Raw genomic sequence first — 26,470 nt, 5'->3', positions numbered from 1 at the left:
GTGGTTCCCGCTGAAGCTCTTTACGTTCACAGAACGCTCGTCTAGGATTCCTGGGGCATGTGAAGGACGTGGAGCAAAGCAGGGGGTGAAAGGCGAAGGCCCGATGTGGCCACGGAACTTCATCCAACAGCCACTTAGGCGACTCCAACCTGTGGGCTGCCTGGAGACCATCTTATATTCTAGATCCTGTGAGTGCGGAGTGGAGACGGAAACCGTTGGCTGGCCCTGAGGGATAAAAGATCTGGGTTTCTATTTTCGTCAGCCTGAAATGCTGTGAAAAATTACCAAAGTAACAAATGGCTATGTTAAAAAGTTGTAACATAAAAGCATGTAAAACACAGTTCTCCGAGAGCATTTTCCTGGTCCTTAGGGGCAACTTCTGATACCGGCTTGGTATATTTTCTATCAGAACTCTTTTGTGATACACATTGAAATGTATACTCTGTGTGTGTGTGTGTGTGTGTGTGTGTGTGTGTGTAAAGTGGAATAATACAGATCACCGCAATTTATTCTGAAAACCATACTGTTCCACCCAACACTAGCACACAGACAATCCTTTCATGTCACAGCACATCTAATTGCTTATTCTTCTCAAAGGTTTGTAAATATAATACAGACTGTCATAGTTTACCTCAGCTAATTATTTATTGCTAGTAAATTGAGTTACACTCTGTTTCTTTGTCTCTTTTGTTTGCTATGACCATATGCGCCACAGCATGTGTGTAAGTACTGATCCTGCAGTAGGTGAGGGTCTCAGAGTGCTGGGTTCAAGGCTAGGTTGATAAATACTGCCACGTTGATATCTAATCTCTAAGAAATCTTATATCAGTTTACTTTCCAGCAAGGCTGTGGTCTTTTGGTTTGTTTTGTCAGGCTGATTGGTAAAATGTGGCCTGCTGTTATGATTTTTAGTTTGAATTTTCCTAGTTATAGTTTTCCTCGGACATTTATATTTCCATGACTGTGAATTGTCTGTTTACATAGTTACTTATTTTTACACTTTATATTTTATAATTATTAACTTTTTCTAATTTTTAAGTAGTTTCTTATAAATTAAAAATGTTAATCCTAGCATGGTGGCCTTTGGTCCCAGCACTTGGGAGGTGGAAGTGAGCGGATCTGAGTTCAAGGCCAGCTTGGTCTACAGAGTGAGTTCAGGACAGCCAGAGACAGACACAGAAACCCTGTGTCCGGAAAAACTGAAGGAAAAAAAAGCCCTTTGAATCATATATTGCTGCAAATGTGGAAACATTTGTCTCTCGCATGTTATTTTGGCACAGTTTACGTTTTTGTAATTTTACCTACACTTTTTTCTTTGAGAACTTAAAATACATGCAAATATAATGAATTTACAATGTTAAAAGATTCAATACATTATAAGTACTTTTTATATAACCCTCTGCCTGTCTACCAAGACACGTTTCCATAGGTAACCATTAGTCTTAGTCTCTTGTGAATACTTCCAGTGTTTGTTTTGTGAATATAATCCATCCAAATCTATATATCACCAATTTCTTATCAAAAGCTGTTTGATATTAACTCTAAACTGAATAATCTAAAAACCTGAAGCCTAAAATGATGCCCCTACGCTTTTAGATTTTTGGATATTTTGAAATTTTGGATTAGTGATGATCACCAAGTAAATTATATGTAAATACTGAAAAATCTGAAAAACTAAAGTCAGAATACTTCTGGTCCCCACAATTTTGGCTAAAGTATTCCTGCATACTGTTTGACATTTTGCAATTCAAATTAATTGACCTTTTTTTTTTTTTTTTTTAAAGGACGGGAGTAGTAGTACTGGAGGTTAAATTTGAGGCCTCACACACCTCAGGCAAATTCTGTACTGCTGAGCTGCAGCTCTGGTCCTTCGATGGTTCCTCTTGAGGGTCTGACTCACAGAAGGGCTCCTGATTCTTTCCCATGACTCTCCCATATCACGTGGTGTGCCACAGTTGAGTGGGCTTTGCTGGGCCTTGTATATCCTCAAGGAATGTTGAAAACTGTGTACTCTCTCCCACGTTTAACTTTTTTATTTTCCTTTTTAAAATCATAAACGTAAATGGTTGCAAATAATGCATTTTTCTAGCCTGTTGAATATTGTATATAGGCTCTAAATATATTTAGCTCCAAAATCTTGGAGCTGTAGATTTGCAGGAATTGGAAAACACAAGTCTCAAGAAAGCAAGCCGCCAAATCAGAAGTGTTTGCTTCCTGTCAGAGACCGTCTGACTTCTCTTCAGAATTCAAGCAAGCGTGTTAATTAGACACCCCCTGTGACAATCCTGTCTCCAGGATTCTAATTCCAAGATCAGTAGACAGGTAGATAAATAGACTAGGCACGCTCCTTGTCTTGTAGATGAAAATCAACCGCAGTCGCTTTTTTGCACTTTGCACTTTGCATCACCCCCGTCTCACTTATCCATGATACCTTAACAACTTCCCCAAACCACGGTGGGCTAGACACTTTATTCTTCCTTACGATTATCAGGGGTGCCAGGCAGCTCTGATGTGTGTGGACTCCTTAGCTTCTAACTGGGGAGATGGGGCAGCAGGACCCTCCAAAGGGGGCATGCTGCTGTTGGGTCTAGATGGGAGCTAGGACTCCTGGGAATCACTGTCTAACATGGCTTTCCTTTCCGCGCCTTATACCTCTCATACCAAGGCAGGAGACTCCGAGAGCAGCTATATTTATTCTCGGCTCTGTTATCTTAAAATGTCCTTTTCAAAGGTATAGTAACAACAGCAGATGACCAAAAAGCATAACAAGATGTACAGTGAAAAGTGGGCCTCCCATAGCTGCTGGCCAGACACCCCCATTCCCACCCTGCCCCACCCCCCGCCACATTCACACGTGATTTGTGTGCTCGTCCAGAGAGTAGGGAAAAAAGAAGAGCGTGTATCCCATGCTTGGGTAAACCTTCCCACCCAAGCCTGTCAGTGCTTTCCTTCCTGAAGGTATGTAGTTCGTGTTCTGTGGTATCGCTGGCGAGGCTTTATTTGCGCATGGCATGGGGCCAGGATTGATGGCCTTTCAGGGACAACGGTTTGTTGTTTGTTTTTGCCCACTACTGAACACCCACCTGCATTTCTTTCTTTCTTTTTGGTGTTTTGAGACAGACTCATTCTGTAGTCCAGGCTGGTCTTGAACTCGTGTTCCTCCTGCGTCAGCCTCCTCGGCAAGGAGTTACAGGTGAGAGCTTCACCGCTGGCTGATTCTTTTGTTTTTGAGAATAAGAGCTAAGAGGCTATGGGTATAGATGTTTACTGCCACAACTGGCCTCCTGAATTTTGATCTCAATACACATGTGGTAGAGGGAGAGAACTGACTCTTTTGACTCATGCGCACACACAAGCACGCGCACTCACATGTACACACATCCATGTGCACGTGTGCATACACACACACACGCACACATACACACATGCACACACGGAGGTGCACGCACACACACACTCACACATAGACACATGCATACACACACAGACACACATGTATGCATACATACATGTAATATTAAACTTTATAAAATCAAGGAAAATAAAGAAAATAAGAACCAAGAAAGTGTTGCTTCAATTTGGCTAGTATGTATCTGTCTTACTGCCTTAGATGGGGCATGTATGTACCTAATGCATTTATCAGATCTAATAGTTGGTTGTTCCTCCCAAAAGTTACACATTTTTTTTTTTTAAAGGAGAAAACAAATTTTTAAGAGAATAGGTTTTAAAATATTGGCTTTAGATGTATGCTAACCAAAATTTAGTGTTTCTTTGGGAACATAGTGAGCCCTTTTTAATACCTTTGCGCTTTACATTAACATTTTCAACCCTGGTATTAGCAGTGCGGTGCTTGGGTTTTTTTGGACAGAACTGGCAGGGTGGGACATCACAGAGGTTTGGAGGAGATGGAGAAGGCTGTGATGAGGAGGGAGGGGCTCCTTGCAGGGCCCTTGCGACCTTGGTTTCTGCTTCGATGACGAATGACCTCACCTTCCTGATTCTCGGATGCTGATCCCATGCCATAGAGAATTAGGAGCAGTAAGGAGAGACAAGCCTCAGAGGCTGGCAGCCACTTGGCCTGAGGCGCCTTTAGGTCATGGAATCACAGTGACTTCTGGATCAACGCGACCCCCTGAATTGGGTTTGGAATTGTCTTTCCCCGGGTTTCTTAGCTTTCCTTTTAAATTTAGGTGCTTTGGGTAAGGCTGTCAGGTGGTCATGTGAGTTTCGGAGGGTTGGAAAACTTAGGTGAAGAGAGGTTTGTGTGTGTGTGTGTATTTGTTTTTGTTTTTTGTTTGCTTGTTTGTCTGTTTGTTTTCCCATTGAGACAGGGTTTCTCTGTGTAGCCTTGGCTGTCCTAGACTCCCTTTGTAGACCAGGCTGGCCTCGAACTCATAGGGATCCACCTGCTTCTGCTTCTCAAGTGCTGGGATTACAGGCATGCGCCACCACGCCCAGCTCAGGTGAAAAGATTCATGAAGAGACCTGATCCTTCACTGCAGGTTGCCCCCTGACATCTAGACTTCCGCGTCCCTTCCACTGGCCTATGGTGTTGGTGTCACCCTTTTCCAAGAGTAACTATTTCCTAAGGGCCTAGTATCAAGCTGTTATCATGCACACTGCAAAAGGGGTCAGGTTATCATAACTTGATGACTTACTCAAGAGGGAATTAGACCCAGAATAGAGATGCTCTATGGGGCTGAGAAACAGCTGTGTCTGTTGGTGGGGCCTGTTGAGGTGACCCCCGAAGCTGGAGACCCAGTGTATTATGGGGCTTCCAGAGGCTTGCTGGGAGAAGTAGAAATCCTCAGAGGAGGGCAGAAAAGGGTGGGGGTAGCTTTCTTTTACTTGACAATGCGGGTTTGAGCCAGTGCAGTAAGAGGTTTTGTGATATCTTTCTAGGTCAGGGGAGAAAGATAAGATCTCCCAGAGGTCAGAGGTGAGCAACAGGAGAGCTACACAAGAGCGAGGACAATGCAGGCTAATCAGCCCCTGCCTTTCTTCCTTGCTGCCTGGCTGATATTCGAAGTGACATTTAGAGCCATTGTACAGATCTGTGGTGGGCCTGCAGCGGAAGGAACGCTTCCTGAAGCCTGGGGAGAGCCGAGAAGCAGGTCTGTCTCTAAGGGCCGTGGCGTCTAGCGCTTCCTTGGTGGCCCTCCAGCAGATCGCTCCTCACCTTCTAGGAAGGAGAACTTAAAGCTCCTCTGCCCTGGACTCCTAGGGTGTATGGGGAGACGGGGCACATTGTAGTCCAACCAAAGCGTTGAAGTGAAGTCAGTGCTGAAGGTAAGAGAGAACAGCGATAGAGCAGACGTCACCATTGCAGAGTCACCCAGGTTAGAAGCTACAGGCCTCTGGGAGTGCGGCACCTGCATGAGTTGCCACCCCTACAAGCTGAATCTGGTACCCATTAAACTTTGACAACTCTGAGATGAGACTGGGCGAGATTTGCTGGGAGAGGCCTCCTGGGAGGGGTGGACTTGAAGCTCAGCTTCTAGCAGATACTTATTTCAGATACTATCTTCATGTGTGGACCTAAGGAGCCTGTGCACCTGGGGACACCGGGCTCACGTAGGAGAGGCTGGCAAGTAGCCACACCCGTCCCTAGCTGGTGTTCCTGAGATGTACCACTTGGGCACGAATGGCTGAGGGTACAGAAGTGCTGTGGGAGGTGAGCTGGGGATACTGTCTGCTAGAGCACTTGGTTCATGTTGCAGCCGAAGCGCAGCTTGCAGGGCAAAATGGCAGCCTGGAGGAGCCCACTTCCTGGAGCCGGGTAGGAGGAGAACACCATGTCTGTGAATCGTCTTCATTCTGGCTCACAAACACCAGCACCCGTGCCACCCTCATACGCGGTCCTCACCTGCCAGTTAGCTGCACACATCTGAGGAGTGTGGCTAGTCCTGCTGAGAGGCCAGAGGTCCCAGGTATCCTGGGAGGTGAGTGGAGAATTATCCGGGATGGGACCGGTCCCCTCCTCCCTCGCTCTGTTTGCCTTCTGCTCTATCCACTTACGCAGCCTTTATCAGATTGAGAACACAGTGTTTTTCTCTCGGGTGGGTGCAAAGATGGAGAGAGAACAGTGCCAAGAAAGGAAGAAGGAACGCTGAGGAGTAGGGAACACGTCGCAGTAAGTAGCTGCAGAGCACCCAGACAGGCAGGCAGCAGCCCTCTGCAGTGGATGGGTGCTTCTGGCTCACCGTTGTCGCCTGCAGCAGGAGTGGGCTGAAAGAGCCATGCCAACAGGAATGGCTGGGCTTGCTTTGACTGTGATGAAAGAAAGAGCCACAGTGTCATCATTGTTGAAGACAACAACAACAACAACGACAACAACAGCAACCAAAACCTACCTAATAAGGCCCTGTCCTGGCAATATCCTGTCCTTTCTAATTGCACCGCAGCTTAATGAGAAAGCCTAGCAGTCTCTTGGAACATTTTATTCAACTTGGAGAAAAGGCTGTTTTACAGGAAGGCTTATGGGGCTCTGTGGGAATAGTAGAGCTGAGCAGTGGTGGGCTGGGGAGCACCAAGGAGGCCTGCTGGATGGATTGAAGCCAACCAAGACTAAAATTCCAGGCTGAATGGGTTCCTCCTGGGTTTGACCCAATGGGTGATGCTATGTTCCAGGGTTCATTGTGCGGGGGGCTTAGGGGTTGGTGTGTGTGTGTGTGTGTGGGAGGTGCTTGCACTCTTACTTTTCTCTACTTAGTCTTTATTCTCTATTCCGTTCAAAACAACACCAAGTAAGGGAGAGGGTAGCATTAGCTTCCTTTTCCAGGCCCAGCATCCGCACCAGAAGAGAGCTGCAGTTCGTACATGTGCTTATAAGGGCATGAGGGCCGCCTGTCTGCTTCCCAGGTGATGTTCCTCTCACAGCCCCTCTGTCCAGGTCTTCTGCTGTGGGAGGAGTCTCACATTTCAAGCTTCATGTAAGTTGCATTAGGAAAAGTGACTTTGGTACTCTTACTTGGAGATGTGCTTTCTGGCCAACCATAAGCCCGCGTCTAAGGCAACACATCAAAGGCCGTTTGTCAGTCACAGTACATCCCGTGCCTGTGGCATGCTAGCACCGCCTGCTTCTTAAGCAGTGCTGTGAGCCTAGGCCCACTGTCAAGGCTTCCACCTCTCCAGGAAAGGCGCTGCTTTCTCTAAGGAAGTGAGCAGAAAGGACCTTTTCAAGGGGGAGGCGGGTCACACCTATGTAACTTTTGACATAAATTGTTCTACTTCTTGGAAGATGGCTTTGGTCTTCTGCAGACAGGGAAGGTGACTCTGCAAAAGACCTTTCGGTGTTGTTAGGACCCAAAGGAGCTGACAGCTGTGAAAGGTACTGTGTGATCTAAGAAGCCCAGGCTACATGTGAGCAATGGATTCCTGTTATTCACCAAAGGGGAAGGCTGTGGGTCATTTCTCCCTGGAGAGAGGAGGGGGCTTTGCATTCTTGTGTTAACGACTCACAAGATTCTTGCCCATTTAAGGTAGAAACAAAATTGCACTAACCGAGCCTGAGAGGTAGCTTCTTGGGTGGTGAGGACTCCACTGTGTCCCACCCACAGGCAGTGAGGATGCTGGGCAGGACAGGAGGTGGATATTGTAGCTCCACCTTCTTTCTCCTTCTCTCTCTTAGCTCCTGACCCCTGCTCCCCTCTCCCACCCCCTACCCCCAGCCTTCTGCCTAGTCTCAGTTCTTCAGAAACATGCAAACGATTTCATCTTAGAGTCCCAGAAATGGTGGATGCTCTACTTGACTCCAGCTGCCTGATGAAGGCCAGGAGGCTGATAGGTAAAGCTGGCATAGCTAGACTGAACAAGAGCCGCAACAAATGTGTCTTTTGAATGAAGGTGCTCTAGACCTGGCGCCCCCTCTGCTTTCATTTCTGAGATCAGGACCCCCCTATCACCAGCCCACTGACTCAGCAGTCCTGAGAGAGACCGGAATAGAGCCCTCCACCTAAACTCCAGGACCTTCTGAAAGCCTGAACGAGTGCCCAGAGGCTGAGGCACTGTAGTCTAGCTATAGCCAACTCTTCTCCTGCCATCCAAGTAGAATGGCATGTGCTACCTAAAGTCCCATGCTTGTTCATTCAGTCAGTCAACAGTCACTTGACTGCTTCTGAGATGAGATAGTGTGCCAGGATCCAAAGATGACTAAGGAGCAGATCCGAACTCCATGTAGCTTATGGTCTAGTAAGGGAGAAGAATTGTGTACAAAGGAGGAAGTGGACTGAGGATGAGATACAAAGGAGGGAAGATCAGGGAAGACTGCCCAGATTCTGTGGCATTTGAGTCAGACTCTGGAAAATGTAGGGTTTGGCCCTGAGAAGGGGCATGGAGTGAAAGAGCTCTGACAGGATCAGAACATGGGTAGAAGAGTCAGAAGTCAGGGAACCAAGGTTCTACGGGGAGTTTGGGGGGGGGGGTCAGTCGGACAGAACCTTTTGTTTGCTCCACCAGTGATGCTGGGAGTTTTCCGCCCTCAGTTGAGCCTCACAGTCCCTCTGTGGAGCATTAGCTGGCCTTTCCAGTTCATAGAGGAGGAAGCTGAGGTGGAAGGCTAGGAAATGTTAAGCAGGAACCAGGATTTGAACTTTGAATGTTAGCACCTCATAGCCCACATTGTCTCTCTTTAATAAATCTGTGAGGGGAAGTAGGAAGAAAGGGCCTGCAAGCTCTTTACTGGTTGTGAGGGTCTAGCAGTCTTGCGTAGGGAGTACCTGAGGTCCCCACAACGAGACAGACGGACTCTTGGACTTTTTTGGACTGGTTCCCGAGTCCAGGATGGTTGGGCATCTGGTTTCCCATTCATCATCCTATTGGAAGAGCCACTGGCCTCTGTGTAGGAGGCGCAGGAAGCCAGTATGGCAGGAGATACTAGAATGAAATGGCCCCATCTGTGGATTTTCATTCCCAAGGCTACCTCAAACCTTGCTACAGGGCAAGAGCCCTCCCTGACTCCCTCCCCCGCACCTCCAGCCTCCCCTGGGGTCCATGCAGGCTCAGTCTGCACAGGGCGTGGTGTCGTGTGGCTGCGTTGCTCTGCATTTGCTCCTTTGTTGCTGTGAAACGGGCTCCCCGGCACAGTCAGCCTCTGTGTGGGAGGACTGGTGGCTGTCTTTGTAGGCAGGCATTTGCTCAGAGCAGGCTGCGTGTGAGTCCGACATCAGCGGATCTGGCCTCCTTGAGCCTGAGTCGGTCGGTCGATGGTGGTGGTGGGATGAGGCTCTGCCCTGGAGACTGCCTGTGAAGGATGAGTTCAGGGTGGGATGACGGACCGCTTCTGGGACCAGTGGTATCTTTGGTATCTCCGCTTGCTTCGGCTGCTGGATCGAGGTATCCTGAGTGCGTATCTGGTCGTGTGTCTGTCTGTGTATGCGTATGTGTATACAAGCGTGTGTGTGTGTGTGTGTGTGTGTGTGTGTGTGTGTGTGTGTGTGTGTGTGTAAGAGAGAGACGTAGAGACCCAGAGAAAGGTACAGCAGAGAAGGGAGTGGGAGAAAAAAGAAAGAAGACTGCGCAGAGCAGCACCAAGTAGCAAACCCATGGAAGAGAAGAGAAGGGCTGTTTTTCTGGGACCATGTGTGACCCAGCTGGGGATAGGGAGCACAGAGCCATTTGGGGAGCAGCTGTACAACACAATCACATTTCTTGCTGGGTTTTTCATCAAGCTCTGTGTTGTCTTCATCGTCAGCCACCTTAAACTGTCTTGCGGGGCTCTCTCTACAGAGCGTCTGAGGAGTGGTGCAGCGAGGAGGAGGCTGGTGCCTGCAGCCAGACTCTGGGGCATGCCTAGGCCGACTCCTCTCTCAATCCAGCTCTGAAACCTTAGTTGGATTTGTCTGCTCATCTGAGCTTGTTTCTCCATTTCTGGGACACATCTGCCATGGTTGTTGTTTAATCCCCGAATGTAACACATACCATCATAGCTAGTGTGCACACAAGGTGCTTAGTAAAAGCTAAGTTTCTCTTTGCCTGAGTCTCAGCATTATGGAGCTACAGCACTTGGCCTGGGGACAGCTCCCTTTGTGGGCTGTCTACAGACAGAGCCTGTGCAGAAAAAGGAAAAGGAGAGACCACTTGGCTTGTCAAGTTACCCCGATTTAACACATTTCACCTGCATTTATTAATGCAGTTGACTCTCCTGGTGGTATCATACAAGTCCAGACCTTCCCCTGGAAAGAAAGGCCACTGTGAACTTTGTGTCATAATTGGTTTGTAAATGTTGACTGCTGCGTTTGAGAGCTTTGGCTCCTTTAAGAAGTTTTGGCAAGAGTGAGACAAAACCTTTGATGAAAAATACGGTCTTGGAAAAGCTCTGCCACCCACCCCAAACTGTATTCCTCTTCTTACGGGTGGCCTCAGGTACACCCAGAGGCAATACCAGGTGGAAGCAGAGCTGCCCAGAGAAGATGTACAAAAGGTCTTATCAGGGGAGAAATCAAAGATGGAGGAACCCAAGCCAGCTTGCTCGGGAAGCAGGCTTTCACTTAGCATTCAGAAACACCCATGGGAAGCCAGACACGAGCTGAGATGAGGATTGAGAAGGGAGCCAGAACTTTGTATGGTGGAGATCATAGCCTGGGGAAGGGTTAAAAAGCACCCCTTTTCTGTGTGATCTCAGCAAGTTATCACCCCTCAATGTCTCTGTGTCTCCTTTCCTTCCATTGTAAGCAGAGATGACTAGGGAAGTGATGTCCATTTAAGAGGTTGCTGTAGGGGTGAAGTGAGAGACTACAGGTCCCTTTGCCCGTCAGGAACCAAATGCCCCTTGACTGTTAGGTCGCACCAATAATGACATCTAGTTCCCACTCTCCCCAGACATCCTGGGAAAGACAGGAACAGGTGGCTTGTGACATCCCAGAGCTGAGTAAGCTACTCAGGAATTGCTACCCGCATCGAGACAATTTATATTTTTGTGAACAGAGGCCATGCTCAGATTACATATCATACTAAATTAAAGAAGAAAGTAAATGCCAAAATATAAGCTATATTTATTTTCACTTTTCATAAAATGCTAGAATCCGTGAGCTGCCAACATGTTTCAAGTACGAGCTTCATTACTTTCTAAGGGTTCTTGAATAAATAATTTGCCCCTGGCTCATTAGTCTTGGCTCAAAAATGGGAATATTAGTAATACCAATGCCATACAGTTTGCAGGAAATGCATCCCACATAATGAATTAGCGGGTTGATGAGTCCCTCAGATAGCAGAATTTGGCTGCCAGAATTGTGTATTGGTGCATGCACAGTTGGCCATAACGTGTAGGCTTGTGGTCATTCCTGTAAACAGTGTCTGTAGGGGGTTCCTTAATGTGGCGTGCCAGACCCTTTAGGGCATCTGATTTCATGGCTGTTGTGGGTTGGACGTTACTCAGGTCACTCAGTTTTAGTCACTAGGTGACGCAGCATCATAAACGTCCACATGGCACATTTGCATCCACATTCAAACAGGCTATTGCCTATAGCAGCTATAGTAGTGTGAACCAGTGTTGCATAGGAAAGAGGGTGTTTTGCAGATCACGCTAACTCACGGGAAATGCTCAGCAAATATTAGCTGGATGAATGAATAAATGAATGAGTGAACCATGAACCCACCTTGCAGAGCAGCGAATGAATTTCCCTCCGATCTCTAGGGAAACAGAACTCAACTCCCTTCATCCGTTTTAGGATTTTTATCTTCCCCTTGCCATTGCTGTGCCTTATGTCATCTTGAAAGTCACAGGCCTCAAGAAAGCAAGGAGGGAATAAGAGATGAAAAGAGGTGGGAAATGGCGGGTTTATCCCAGGAAGTTGAAATAATCTCAGGCTGCATGCTGGCCTGAGTTGTCTGCGAGGCTGCCACCGGAGGAGAAATAAATCTGTGACTTGACACAGTTAAAAAAAGGGAGGAAACACCAGAACCTGCCATGGAGCAGAAATAAACTTTACAGAAAAATAACCGTGTATGCTTTCTTACTATAGACACACTGTTTTCATCTCTCTCACCATGGATAAGCTAATGTGAAGACTTGAAAACTGAATCTATTGTTTTCAAGCACCTGACTGAACCGTACACAAGGACTTATGTGATGAGGATCTGCCAGTTTGTTCAGACAGTACGTTTTGGTGATGTATTCTCATGAATAACACGCAATTTTTACCGTGTGTGTTGCTGGGCGGTTATCACCTCTACTGCCTACGGACCAGGCTTACAAATGTTGGCTAAGGAGTTACTTGCCATGAAGGAGATGCCCAGCAGAGGAAAAGAGCTCGTGCAGATAAGAAATGCAAGAAGCAGCCTTGCCTGGGGATCGGGTTTTGGCGTGTCCGCAGGGACCTGATGGGTCTGGTGAGGGTTTGGGGAAAGTCCACCACTGCCAGCCCGGGAGATGATTTTTGGTGAGTTACAGATATCGCTTGAGCTTCTCAGCCTGGAGGGTGATCTGGTTCGCTCAGTGTTCGATGCTGGCCTTGTTGCCCATGCCTCATCTCACCCCGTCTGTGTGGGCCCTCCTCACCTTACCTGTTCGCCATTCATTGGTTCCACCTTCTCATGCTGGCTTTCCCTGTGCCTCCTTCCCACCTTTCCTGCGTTAGCTTGCAGCCTCAGATGTCTGCTTGTCTCCCCTCCCTGCCCCCTCAGGCCCTGTCCCTCACGATACCTGCACCCCAATTCCTCGATGCTTGTCTGCTATTCTTCAGTCCTTCTCTAAATTTCTGTCCATTTTCATCCCCAGGCTGAGTCATTGTCCTCTTCTCGCTCTTTCTCCTGCCCTCTAACAATGGATTCCCCCTTTTTCTTCTGGGCCGGCACTTTTTTTTTTCTCTTTCTCCCTGCCTTTCTGTCTCTCTTCTCTTCCCTCTGTCTCTCCTTCCCACCCTTCCCCCTCCTCTGTTCATGTAGAGGTCAAAGGTCAACCCTGGTAGCTGTTCCTTGTGAGGTTTTTTGTTTTGTTTTGTTTTTTTGAGACAGGGTATTCAGCCTGGAGCTCTCTGAGTAGGCTAGGCTGGGTGGCCAGTGAGCCCCAGGTTTCCACCTATCACATGTTACCCCAGTGCTGGAGTTGCAAACATGTGCCACTTTGTGTTGCCTTTTTTTTTTTTTTTTTTTTAAAACATGTGTTCTGGGGATCAAGCTCAGGTTCTTAGGCCTCAAGCCAAACATGTGATGGAATGAGCTGTTGTTCTAGCTCTCCTCCAGCCTTTTTATGCCATCATGCTTTTATCCCTAACCTAGTATTTTCTTTTAAAAATAAATTTATGTGTAAAATGGAGACAATGCAAAATGATATTAAGGAAAGTATAGTATAGAAGATGTTGGGGGTATGGTTAAAAAAAAAAAAAGGATGTTTGGAAACATCCAAATGATAGACTGGATTCACAAAATGCACTTTAGGCTGCTTGATTTCTTCTTGGGGGCATTGTCTGCATTCTGATGACTACCATAAAGGACTTGGGAGTTTGGTCCAGAAACCAGCTGGTTCTCATCCCTCAAGGTACACTGGGATCATCTGGGGCTCATGGCACAGCAGGGTGTCACGTTCTCCTTTCAGCAAGACCCAGGCAGCTGGATTAGAACCGCTGGCAGGCACTGGCACTGGCATCTCTGCAGGTGATTCTGATGGAGCCAGGGCCAGGGTTGGGCTGGGGGTGGGGGACTTGTTGCCATCTTGTAGTGAAACACTGTAGAGCGAGGGCAGTGAGATAATCCGTTGCCACTGAGAGCAGCAAACACAGGGTAAAGAGGGTAAACTAGAGACAAACTGTCAAAGAATGTACTCTTTTGGGTATGATCTTTGCAAATGTCTTTAGAAACTATAGACATTTTCTGCCATTACCAAACTCATCCTTGGCTTGCCTTCATATTCCTGGGGAAGCATTTGTCTTGTGTTCCAGAAGGCTGGATGTCCCCAACTTGCTTTGACTTGGCAGTTTTCAGTTCTGGCTGCCCCAGGTTTTGGACCTAGGGGTGACAGTTTGTCACGTTGTGTGTCAAAAATCTTTCCTTGTTTGTTCAAGGTAAGTTCTGCTCTGATTAGGTGGGTATTACTCCCCGTCCCCCTTCTGCTAGAAGCAGAAAAAGGACGATCTGTTTCCTACTGTGGGAGAGATGAGAGAGGAGGGGAATTCTTGTCCACAGACTTCAGAGAGTAAGGCTCCACTCAGGGCCAGGCATCTACCTGAGATTTCCCCTCAAGTTTCCATCTCCACGACTCATGGTCTCTGTTGTCTCAGCCTTGAGAAGTCCCAACTCCTCCAACCCCAAGGACCAGTTCTGCCCAGGTGCACTGCAGGGTCAAGAGGCACCTAGCTAGACTGGTCTGGGTCCGGGAGGCTCTTTGGGGAGTCTTGCGGCACTCTTGCCCCTGGCTCCTGTCATTGACAAGTGTTTGTCTCTTGCTTCCTGACAGCCTTGGCCCCTGCCTGGATCGCACTTGGGGGGGGGGGTCTCTGCTTAGATCAGCGTGCCACAGGAACTGACTGTTCACCTCGGATGGCGTTCCTGTCCGTGTGAGAGGCTGAGTGTGCACTTGGTGCTGCCTGTGGCTTCTTTGGGTGCACTCCTAAGATACATTGCTTCCCTTGCATGGTCACTGAGAAATAGAAGAGGGGCAGTGGACAGCATGTGTATGAAAAGTACATCGGGTGATCTCTGGGGCTGGGTTCTTCTAATAAGAGGAGTTGTGGTTGTCATTGTCTTCCCACTGGAGCTGAATATTCGTATCAGACCCGTCGCTTCAACTTAGCTCGTAAAGCCACAAGTATATGCCTATTATCGGAGCTAGGCCTCTTATCTGATAAGCAGGTTGAAACACCATCACAGGACAATCCCCGATTGTGCCCTGTCTCCCCCAGAGCCTGCTCAGACCTTTCCCCTTTGTTTCCCCTTAAAACACCCGAAGCCTCCTTTACGGATGATGACCACTTCTCAGTCTCTTGACTCCTGAGTCCTCCAGAAAAGCGCCTCTGATTAGTCACACCTAGTTCTGTTCAGCCCTATGGGCACTCGGGTGCCAAGTCCAGTGTGTTCCTGTGGGTAGTCACAATGCATGCCTCATGGTATCACTGTGAGCATTGAAGGAGTTCAGATGTGTGGCCAGCGCCCAGTGCCAGCAGGTACTCAGCACAGGGACCTCCTTTGGGGTTTCTGCAGCTGGCATGTTAATTGCTTCTAGGGGTCACTTTAACCCACTGTGAGTGGCAGGCAAGCCGTAGTCCCTTCCATCCCTTTGAACTTTCCCCTAGACACCTGGGTCAGAGTTGTATTCTAATAGGAAATGTAGTAAATTATGTTGACTAAGAGAATATCTGAACCCTCCAGGAACAAGGGATTATCACAGCCTTGGGTAGGAGTTAAAAAGAGAACAGTGGGGGTTTGGTAATTGCTAATATCTTTTCTCCTTTGGTCTGCAGTACCTTTCTCTGGGCAGATCACACTGGCTTCCATTTCACTGATGGGAAACAGACTTGTGGAGGTAACTACTTTGCTGAAATCATGCAACTGCTAAGAGAAAAGCCAAGGTCCAGGGCCTCTGTATTATATAGGATGGGTTAGCTCCTATGCTGCCTGCTACACATGTAGAGATCCCCTGCATCTCCGTCTTTAGCATGCATGCATGTGAAACAGTGTCCAGCTACCTCTCCCACTGGCAGACAGAGAGGATATCACTGGACTGCATTGTCTGTGGTGTGAGATCACCAGGTAAGATGTATCTAGGCCAAGTCCTAGGGGAAGGACACTGATAGCTTCTCTTTGGAGCACTGGTATAGCGTTTCCAAGTAGTGGGGCAGAGGTTACTGTGATATTAGGAAGGTAATGCAGCAAGGCTCCCCTGGGGTAGCACGGCGTCCCAGGGCCGGTTCTTCCATTGAGGCCTATGGAATGGTTGTTGAAGGCCAAAAGTGTTTTCCTCAATGGTCAGAAAGCCAAAGGAATTTCCTGCTTGCTTTTTGCTTTGTGGGCGAAGGTGTTTGTGAAGTTGTGAAAGCTGTAGATATTGTGTTAATAGCTGAAGCGCTAAGAATGTCTCCAAGTATTGCAGGGGCCTTTTAGGTGCAGGAAATCAGATTCCTGCACTCTGGAATCATACAATTCATCTTCTGAAAGGATCCTAAAGAGCCGAAAGCTGGGGGGGGGGGGGGATTGTGCTGGAGAGATGGCTTGGTGGTTAAGAGTACTGACTGCACTTAAGAAGACCCAGGTTCCATTCCCACATGGTGCCTCACAAACACCTGTAATCTTATGCCTTCTTCTGGTCTCTATGAGCACCCAGCATACGTGTGATACACAGACGTGCACACTGACCAAACATCCGTACAGATTAAAAAAAAAATTAACAAACACCAACAGCACAAACTGTAACCTCTCTGGTGTCGTACAACCCCTTCCACGCAGTTGTGGATTACTTGTAAGCGGGTTCTCTTCTAGCTCTAGAGAGCCAGGGTTCCATGTGGACAATACCTACCGCATCTGCAAAACACGCACCGGTACCACCTGCAACGCTTCCATATGACATCAGGGTGTGTTAGTTCATGCTGAGTCCCTAAATGAGTGCTGTGAGTTCTTGGGGTGGGGGGGCACAGGGGGGGGAGAAGTAAGCAGACTGAGTGGGAAAAGGCACGCCCACTCATCCAGTAAGCATCCTCTAAGGACCTACTAACTGTGCTCTGTTTGAGGATCTGGGGGAGAAAACAGTGCCCTTACCTTCAGGAATCTTTTTGTCTAGTGAAAGGAAAAGGCCTTGGCAACAGAACAGACAAGACAGTGACTTGATCCTGAAGGCGGGTGTCAGGAGATGCAGAACGTTCATGCAGTGAGAGTTGGGACTCGAGGGAGATGCTTGCATGTCCCGTGACAAACAACTGGTGGTGGGGTACTAGCATGCCATTAAAACATACTGAATACTACTCACATATCAGGTGATAGGCTTAGGAGCTGGGAACCCCAAGAAGCATAACTTGGGGGTGCTTATGGTCTAAAGCAAAACCCCAACGCACAAAAGGTGCTTTACAACAAACCTGGTACGTAAAACCAACTAGAACTGCATAGGAGGAAAGAAAAGCTATTCGCCTGGAGGAACATATCTTTTTAGAACATCAAATAGAACTTCAGTGAAGTCAGTGAAATGGGGGCAGAGGCAGAGTGAGGTCTGCAGGGGAGGGGAGCTCAGTGTATGCAGAATACATTGGCGCGAGGGAAGTCACAGCACCTGGCCACAAGAGCCTGGTGCTGGTGAGGTTTTGAAACTGTGAATTTGGGTGCTGAAGAGCAGAAGGACAGGACCTTACAGGAGTTTCGGGTTCTTCACCCTTGAGGTGATAGAAGGACCATGCATAGGTTTAGCTGGGGTTGCAGTAAGTCACACTGGAAGGGAGTCGGGACCCTGTTTAGATTACAGAATGCCCGGCTCCTTCAAGCACAGCGGCTCTCAACCTGCAGGTCAGACGACCCCTTTCACAGGAGTTGCCTACGACCATCAAAAACCACGGATATTTACATTATGATTAATAATAGTAGCAAAATTACAGTTATAAAGTGGCAATGAAATTAATTTTGTGTCTGGGTGGGGGGTGGGGGGGAGTTACCAGCACACAAGGCATTGTATTAAGGGGTCGCAGCATTAGGAAGGTTGGGAACTACTGTACTAGCAGGAGTGAAATGTCTGTGGTTCTAGGAAGCAGTTACAGTAGATGATATAAGATTTTGAGTCAGATACCAAGAAGAGACGGTGAAACTGATAATAGTCCAGGCAAGATGACACCAGGTAGACTGTGCAAATCACAGGCATGAGAAGTTATTTCTTAAGAGTCGGAGGAACAACAGTTTGAGGAGAATGAGGGGGGTAGCACAGGGATCCTCGTGTGCAGGGACATGGGGGCAGCATGGGAGGGCTGGGTAACAGAAGGCATTGCGGACTGGGACTGCTTGCAGCATTGTCTCGGTGCCTTGATGATGAGCAACCAGATTGCGGTGGGAGGAAGTGGCGAGGATGAGGCAGCAGCCAGCACATACTGTTTGTTTGAGAACTATGTCAGAAAATACAAGGTAAAAATAGACTTGTGGTTGATGGTACGTTAGGGTCAAGCGGTGGTTTTGTTTGAAAAGGGAGGCCTGAATGTATTTAAGGCTGGGGATGGGGCAGTGACAGAAGTCAGGAAATGGTGAACAGGAATGGATTTACAAATCCGCTCGTAAAAACTGAGCACCGACAGCAAATGTAGGCATTTGAGGCATTGTGCGGTTTGCTGGGGCATACAGCATGAATAACGCATGAAGTTGGCATGCAGTTTGCCTCTAGAGCGGGAGCAGATAGCACACAAGTCAAGCAACAGTTGGATTTTTATTAGCAGCTTTTTTCCTAAGTGCTACAGGTTCAGAAGAGGCCTGGAAAGCAGGAACTGGCTGAATTAGAAAGTGCAGATACAACTGGGGGATCAGAGAACGGGAGGAAGAAAAGAGTACTTAGAAAATTAATATTTATTTAACTAGAAAAAAATAAAAACAAATAAATACTCTTATTTCTTTTCTAGTTTTATTATTTATTTCTGGGACAGGGTTTCTCTGTGTAGTCCTGGTTGTCTTGGACTTGCTTTGTAGACCAGGCTGGCCTCAAACTCACAGAGATCTGCCTGCTTCTGCTTTCCTGAGTGCTGGGATTAAAGGCGTGTGCCACCAGACGCAGCAATACTTTAACATTTCAAGTTCAGATGCCTTGTTTGCTTGTTGTTGGTTTGTTTTAGCAAATCATGAATGCCATGGGCTAAGAGTAGAGATATGAGGTAAAGTGTGACTTTAGATGGGACCTGATCTGCTTCATTCAAACAGATAGATTTATAGAGGATGTACCACTTCTCGCTGTATAGAGGAGTCAACTAGAGGGACAGAGAAGACCCAGGACTGGAAAACATGGGGAGTGGTGTGATTGTGTGTGTGTGTGTGTGTGTGTGTGTGTGTGTGTGTGTGTGCGCGCGCGCGCGCGCGCGCATGCGTTGATCACCTGGATACATTGTCACTGAACTAATTTGGGCAGTTCAGAGAGGATTGCTGTGTCACCAAGAGTCCATTTTTCCCCCTGTTCTATATAAAGCAGGAGAGCTGGGGTGGAGGGAGTGCCATCGCGTGGAGTGGAGTGGAGTGGTTAAAACTGCTGAGTCCAGTGACCCATGTGTGCACCTGTTACTGTGTGCTCTCACTTGGGTACTTGGAGCCTCAAGGACTTGAACAGAGCAAAGGAAATAAGACTCTGTGGTAAGGAGTGAAGTGCAGATAGTCTGTAAGGAAAGGAGGCTGGGGCGTGATTAGATGGAAACAAGAAACGTCAAGGCGAACAAGATCAGCGATAAGAGAAAAAGGTCTGTTTCCTTTCTCTCTACGTGCACAGTTGTATCCTAGCAAATCGTAGATGGCAGAGAGCTCTTAACTTAAGGGATGAGGAAACTCAGTACTGAGAGATGATTTGATTTGACAAAACCATAGAGTGAGTTAGTAGCTGAGCCAGATGTGGTGTCCGAGAGCCCTAAACTGAGGCTTTATTCCATCATGTGCCTCTATGTTTTCAACCCCATTCTACCACCTCCACTCCCTCCATTTCTGTCAGGGCTGAGGTGGGAACCCAGGGCCTTTTCATCCTAGATAAGTATGCTACCATTAAGCTACATTTACTTTTTTTTTTTTTTTGAGATAAAAGTCTCCCTATAGCCCAAGATGACCTTGAACCCAGAACTGCTTCTGTTTTATCTTCTCAAATGATGGGATTATACGTATGTCCCACCGTAGCCAACTCCAGTTCTATCCCATTGACCTTGCTATTGTCACCGTATCTGGAAGAATGGGCAGACTTAAGAAGTCATGGGTTTGAGGCACTTCTAAGTTTCGATCTAGACTTTTAAGGATCCAAGCGAACTTCTGATGAAAAGCCCCAATAGCAGAGTTGTACTTCATCCTTCCTGGTGATAATCATGCAGTTGAGCTAGTTAGAAGTGCGGCCTCCTGCCCCGCTATGGCTACCACAGACCTGTTGTCCCCAAGACCCCAGCCCAGGCAATGGCAGTGGGGTGTCTTCCTCAGGAACCCAGGAGGAAGAATTGGCACAGGGCTTTTAGTCGACATTCATGCTAAATGAAATCTGTTAGATGGGATAATGAGGTCCATGTTTTATAAACTATTTTAAGCCCGTCTTAAAATAAAGTACAGGGCCAGGGGTGGAGGAAGGATGTAAGTCTTGGAGACAAAATGGCATGGCTTACTCATCGGTGTTTTTGTTTTAATGATCCCAACCCTGTACAAGTCCCTCAGTGACACTTTAATGGAAACCACATTTCCCTCTCCCCCCTTGCTGGAAGTTTCAAAATGGGCACAGCCAAATGCTCTGAGACATAATTAAGGTCACAGGCTCTCATCCCCAATAATATACAAACCTTTCACTCGGGGCTGGGGCTGGGGGGCTCCAGCTAGAGACAGTGTGGTTGAAACGCAGTTGAGCCCTGGTAAAATTATAGAGATATTTCTTCCACCAGTCTCCTCTGGCCCACAACTTCTTCTCTAGAGTCCCCTCCCCTCCCCCTCCCTCTTCCTTGCTGCTTGGGCACATAAATAAGTGAGAGCCCTGGTGTTGAGTCCTCTACCTCAGGGAGAGAATCCCAGATGGCTGCTGCTGTATCTGCCAGGCCTGGTACAGCTGCATGCGCACAGCAGGAGTGGGGAGCACGGAGCCTGCAGTATGTGGGGGAACTGGAGGGAAGGTGAGCAGTACTGTTGCTGGCTCGGCAAGGAGGTGGGGATGTTTGCCTCCCATCACTGGAAAATCCACAAAATGCCCCAGGCTGGAAGATCCAGCACATAGGTAGGTCCTGGGACCTACGAGAGCACCTTCTGTGTTTGGACTGCAAGGACAAGCACTGTCTCTGCTTGAGTCTTCTTTGCCTTGGAAAGCTTTCTTGACTTGGAAAGATCAAAATTAAGAAATGAGGCATGGGCGTGATAGTGTTGTGAGCTCGCCCCTCTCCCTATTTAAGGATGTCTCGAACACCTGCAGTAGATACAACAGTGGGAGCCCTTAGTGTATGGAGGCGCTAGTTTTCTTGGGAAGATTGCAGTTCAGCATTAACCTTATAGGGAAGTCCCAGAACAAAGACAAAGAAAACGCTCAGCCATGTCTCCGTTGGTTTCACACTCAGCTTCTGTGGACAGGATGAGCTCCCCGTGGGCACTCTGCTTGGCTCGGTAGAGATCTATCACGGCCGCATTTCTCTTGTCACCCTGCCTGCTTCATACTGATGATGGGCAAACATTTGTAATAATGTCAGAAAGACACCTTAATTAGAACCCCTCCCTTTATGTGTGTGCCTGTGGGAGCCAGAGAACACTTCTTGTTTTTGAGTGTCTCTTGGTCCAGAATGTGTTGAGTAGGCTAAGTCAGCTGGCCGGTAAGCCCCAAGGATCCACAGCCCCTGCCTCTCCGGTGCTGGGATTGTAAGTCCATGCCACTGTGGCCCTCAGGCTTACAAAGCAAGCTCTTTCCCAACTGAATGGTGTCCCCGTGTGTGCCACCGCATGAATGACGGCATCTCTATTTCCCCCAAGAATCTTGTTATGATAGTGTTGGCTACGTGTAACTGAGCTAAAACTCAAAATGTCTTAAACAATGGATGCATGTCTTCTCTTAAGAATTGCAGAAGTTGGGCAGCTAAACAGCAGCTCCATACTATTGAATCTTCTTCTTCTTCTTCTTTTTTTTTTTTTAATGTAGTCTGCTTGAGTTCATTAAGATTTATCACACCCATGAGATGCTGCAGTTCATCAAACTTAGAAATCAAATTTAGAAAGTACTATACCATTATCTCCATTTTTCCCCTCTCCTTGATTAATATTAAATTTTCTTACTGTATTTTATGTATTTTTTATTGTTACTTCTGTATTTTTCATAATTTTATGTCTACGATACCTTCTAGACAATTTTCTCGGGTCTGTCTTCTGGCTTATTAACTACCTACTTAGCTATGCCTAATCTGCAATTAAATATGTGCATTGACTTATTAATATCAATTATTGTACTTTTGGGTGCCAGAATGCCTACTTAACTGTTTTCCAAATGACTCTCCAGGTTCAGGAAAAACTTTTGAACTTATCCTTAATTTCTTTGAGCTTAGTGTGCTTGCTTTATGGATTTTGTTTGATGAAGTTTTATTTGTCTGTTTCCCTTTGTTTTCTATATTAATTTAGGTAAAACTGATAAATAAAAATTGAATGTATTTACCTCATATGGAATGATACTTTGATATACCATAGGAATGTATGGGGCTATTTCTGTAGTCTGGTCTTGATAGTTTTTTGCTCACAATGTATTTTTCCTTTTGTGTATGTGTTTTTGTTTTTTTAAATTACATCATGTCCACTGTTTTTGAGAAAGCTTTTATGGGGATAAAATCCCATACATTATCACGGTTTCTTACAGATTGGCAGATGTTCTCAGACAAAAGTTGCTTTGTGTTCTGAGCTGACTTCCTTGGCTTCTCCTAGCTCTTGTCTGAGACACCATTGCTATCCTGTAATGCCTTGGGTTGATAGTGCTTTTAGAAAGTTGACTCCAAGACCCCAATTCCTTGAAACCCACAAAAGCAACCCTCTTCCTGGAACACTTTTTTGTTCTCTTTTGTCAGGCTCCTGGTGCTACCACCAGTCTAGTGCCACCTAAGCCCAAGCTGAGTGCTTGTGGTTCCTCGGAGGCAGGTCACAGGCACCCGAGTCTCAGGTTTTCCAGGAAGCTGGCTTATTTCCAGGATGCTTTTACTTTGAAGATAATGCTCTTCCCCTGGGAAGAAACTTAGCTTGGAATGGCTGTTTCCATGTGAACATCTTCTCCTTAGGCAGGTCTTGAACCTTGAATTCTGTTTTCTTCATTCTTCCTGATTTTCTGAAGCACGGGTTAGTTTGGCTTCTGTTTTTTGCCTGTTGGCAAATGCTCTCAAGTAGAAGTCATTTTGTGTTCTGGGTCTCTTTGGATTTCCAACTTCTCCTGGATTTTGACCTACTGATTCTTTGTTGCATTATTAGATTAAAAAAATGCTTTCAAGAAGATAAAAACAAGCATAAAAAATTTGTTCCCAGTGGAAGAGTTGGTCCTAATCACTTACCCCGACATTAGAAGAAATGGAGGGTCTGGGACCCAATTCCTGGCATCTCTCTATTCTACCGTCCTTGTAGTGCTGAGCTGGCTGCCGTAACTCCACATGTTCCATATACAGTCGTCAGCACAGAGGTCTAGTTTCTTCGTGCACATGTTCCTGTAGTTCCCTTTAGGATTAAGGAAGTATTTCCTAGATACCCTTTAGACTTTTCCCATGATTCAAAGGCCATAATTTTACCAGCAATTCTTAAATAAATCACTAGAAGGGGATACAGTTTCTGAATTTATTGCAATTAGGACAGGTGAGGCTGGAGGTTATCTTCCCCTTTCCTGGAGTGCATGATACTCAAGCATGTGTGCACACACACACAAATGAAAAGTAAATACATGATTTTGGAGAGTTAGAAACGAGAATTGATCATTTGATTGTAATTATAATGAGCAAAGTAGGAGGGAGAGTGGGGAAGGGAGATAGCCAAACTTAAACGATTCAGATACAAAGGATGTATTTGAAAACATACTTGGTAACTTAAAAACTCTGGAAGTTTGGAATAACCCCGATTAACGTATAATAAATTTCCTTAATTTGAAAACTTTCAAAATTAAAATTATATCAGAAATAATTACTTTATTGGATATTCATTTTCAGAAACACTGTATTACAAATTACTTCATTTATAAATGCACAGAATAGAAAATCTAATGCTGTTTATCACCATAAAAATGCTTTTTAACCACCATGGACTCCACTGGGTGAGAGGAGTCCTTTGTGAATTGTTAGCAGAAGTGGCTGCTCCTTGCAGGAGGAGGAACACACTGAAGTTTAAGACTCCTTGGAAACATGGGCATCTCTTTCCCTGCAGGACTAGAAGGCTATCCTTGCTCTAATGTGTCCCTGTTTCTAGGAGGAGAACACAGGTGAGGTGTGAGGTACCAAGACAGTCTTTGGTGAGTGCTGGCTTGCTTCTTCACCTTGTAGAAGCTCCATATTATCACCCCTTTGAGACAAGAGTCCTCAGGAGAGGGGGTATTTCTCCCCCTTGACCCTGCTGGCCCTCTATAGTGTCCGTGCGAAGAGAGGACAACTTCTATAGGCCTGGAGCCATCTTCCTCCCTCCTTTCTATATCCTATACCTATCTACAGTTTTCTTTCACCGCAGAAGCTCTCCTTGCCAGTCTGGTTTTTGCCATAGATTGTTGACTCATAGCGATCTCTCAGAGAAGATGCCCCAAGCAGGACCAAAGTGGGAATGCTGTAGTTGGTTTTGTTTTTTGTCACAGGCAGTTGAGTACAGCTGAGTTTTGGGGGAGGTGAGAAAAATGGGTGAAAGTGACTTGAAAGTAGCCCTCATGTAGTTTCTATTTCCTTTTTATCATTTCTCTGCCATTTCATCTTTTAGCATCACCAGTTGAACGTATTAACTAAACACATTATTGATTCTTTGAAATTTCCATACAATGTATTTTCTAATCCTATCTGTCCCAAATTCCTTCCCTTAACTCTTCCCAGATCCACCCTACCTCCATACCTTACAAGTTTGTGTCCTGTTTTTTTTTAAAGAAAGCATTTAACAACCCATTGACTCCAATTTGTGCTGTACATACACTTCTGGGTGTGTGGCCATTCACTAGCGTGTCATTAGCCTGCCTGGACCTAAGCCATCAACTGTTTATAGCTCCTTATATGGGGTAGGAGCCCATGAACTCCTTCCAACTCCGTGCTAGAGTGTAGACCAGATTGGTCTTCAGCAGGCACCCGCAGCTCTGAGCACAACAGGCCCATCAAGCCCAGAAGACGCTATTTTGCTTCAGCTCTCCCGAACCTCTGGCTTTTAGCCTTTTCTCTGTCTCTTCTGTGATGAGCACTGGGGAGACAGTATGTTCTGCGCCTTCTTCTCATGCCTGAGCAGTCCACAGTCACTAACTCTGAGTGTCTGCATTAGCCATCATCTACTGAGCAAAGAAACTTCTCTGATGAGGTCTGAGAGATGTACTAATATACCGGCAGAAAGATAGAAATTTATCTCTGTCCAAAATTTGATCTTCTGTCCAAAAATAATAGTATTAGATTTATCCCTGGGGATTGTGAGCTCTTACACCTTGAATTTTGGCCGCATTTACAGTACTCTGCCTGTTTACTTCTGTGGAGTGAGCTTTAACTCTAATCAGAAAGCAGTTGGTTACCCCCTACAAATGCATGGCTCCTATTACAGTCATTACTGCAGATCACGGGATTGGCAGTGGGTAAGACAGCTGATGACTGCCCTCTGACAGGCAGCCCATATAGCACCTTCCGGTACTATGATGTCTAGTAGGGAGGCAGCTTCCTGGTCAGTACTGACTTGATTTTTTTTTTTTTTCAGGTCTTATGACCAGTGTTTGTGGTATCTTCAGCAGTAGGGTCTTATCATCAAGTCATGGGGAGCAACCAAGGGCAATGACCTTAGCTTATACTGTTTTGGGGGGTCTCTGAGAGAACTCTGACCAACAACTTGAGGGGAAGTATGCCCTACCGGCACTGTGGTTTCTGGGATAACGCTGATTAAATCCCTATATCTGTATCAATACAACAGTAGGCTTCCATATGGCTTTATCCTTTAAAAACTGAAGACAAACCTACAACAATTAAATTTAAAAATACCGAGCTCAGTGGTGTTTTTGTAGGTCGAGTTTCTTTTCTTCTTTTTTGGACTGAGTGTTGAATGGTTGCGCATGGGGAGGCGTTGAGTCTAAATGGCTGGGTTAACTCACGACTCTAACACTTACAACTCTGTAACATTAAATATATCACGTTGTCTGCCTCAGTGTCTTCATGTTAACACATACCACATTTGTCTAGCTTATTCATGCTTATTGCTTAAAATGTTAGCTACTCTTAGAAACAATGGTGGCACGGTCAAGAGGGCACCTGGCTGAGCAGCATAGGAGTTCATTTGCATAGGAGGAGAAGGCTAGAGGGGCCTAGCAGCAGTTCTGGAAGGTTAGGTGGGGTCTGAGAGGTCCTAGAGACAACTCAGAGGTATGAGGACCAGGCAGTAAGAGAGTGTCTGGGAAGACAGAGCAAAAAGCCAGCTTCCATTTGCCTTGAATTTTGTCCCAGGGCACTAAGAAAGAACTTCTGTGTTAGGCTACTCTGTGAACTTGGTTGTTTCCTGTAGGGGTGGGCCATCAGTGTTCTTTTAAGCCCTACCTCTTTACCTTGAGGCTGCTTGCCAGGCGGCTGAACTGGGCTTCCTCTGTGGAGACAAGTTCTCCTTCTGGCTTAGCCAGCCAAGTTCAAGGTGCTTCCTGCCTTGCTGGAGTTCTTTCTCCATTAAGTAAATTAAGGGCTTGCGTAGCCAGCCCTGAATAATGGACACACTAATT

The 26,470-nt window shown here is 46.5% G+C and overlaps 1 protein-coding gene across 11 annotated transcripts in view; it reads left to right on the top strand.

The window, feature by feature from the left end:
• Window positions 1-26,470, top strand: part of Kalrn (kalirin RhoGEF kinase) — a 609,660-nt gene that overhangs the window by 47,310 nt on the left and 535,880 nt on the right. For 2 of the 11 annotated variants that reach the window (XM_051149845.1, XM_051149843.1), the window contains exon 1: window positions 9,091-9,333. The exons of 3 other annotated variants lie outside the window; for them this stretch is intronic. In XM_051149845.1, coding sequence (XP_051005802.1) covers window positions 9,267-9,333 — 67 coding nt within the window. In that variant the 5' untranslated portion in view covers window positions 9,091-9,266. Of the gene's footprint in view, window positions 1-9,090; window positions 9,343-26,470 lie in introns of those variants that run through there. 6 more of the 11 variants (XM_051149842.1, XM_051149841.1, XM_051149840.1 and 3 more) reach the window with 3 other exon arrangements.

Source organism: Acomys russatus, chromosome 8 (assembly GCF_903995435.1).
Source record: "Acomys russatus chromosome 8, mAcoRus1.1, whole genome shotgun sequence".
Classification (NCBI taxonomy): domain Eukaryota; kingdom Metazoa; phylum Chordata; class Mammalia; order Rodentia; family Muridae; genus Acomys; species Acomys russatus.
The sequence above is the reverse complement of the archived record's forward strand: the minus strand, read 5'-3'. Positions and strand labels throughout refer to the sequence as shown.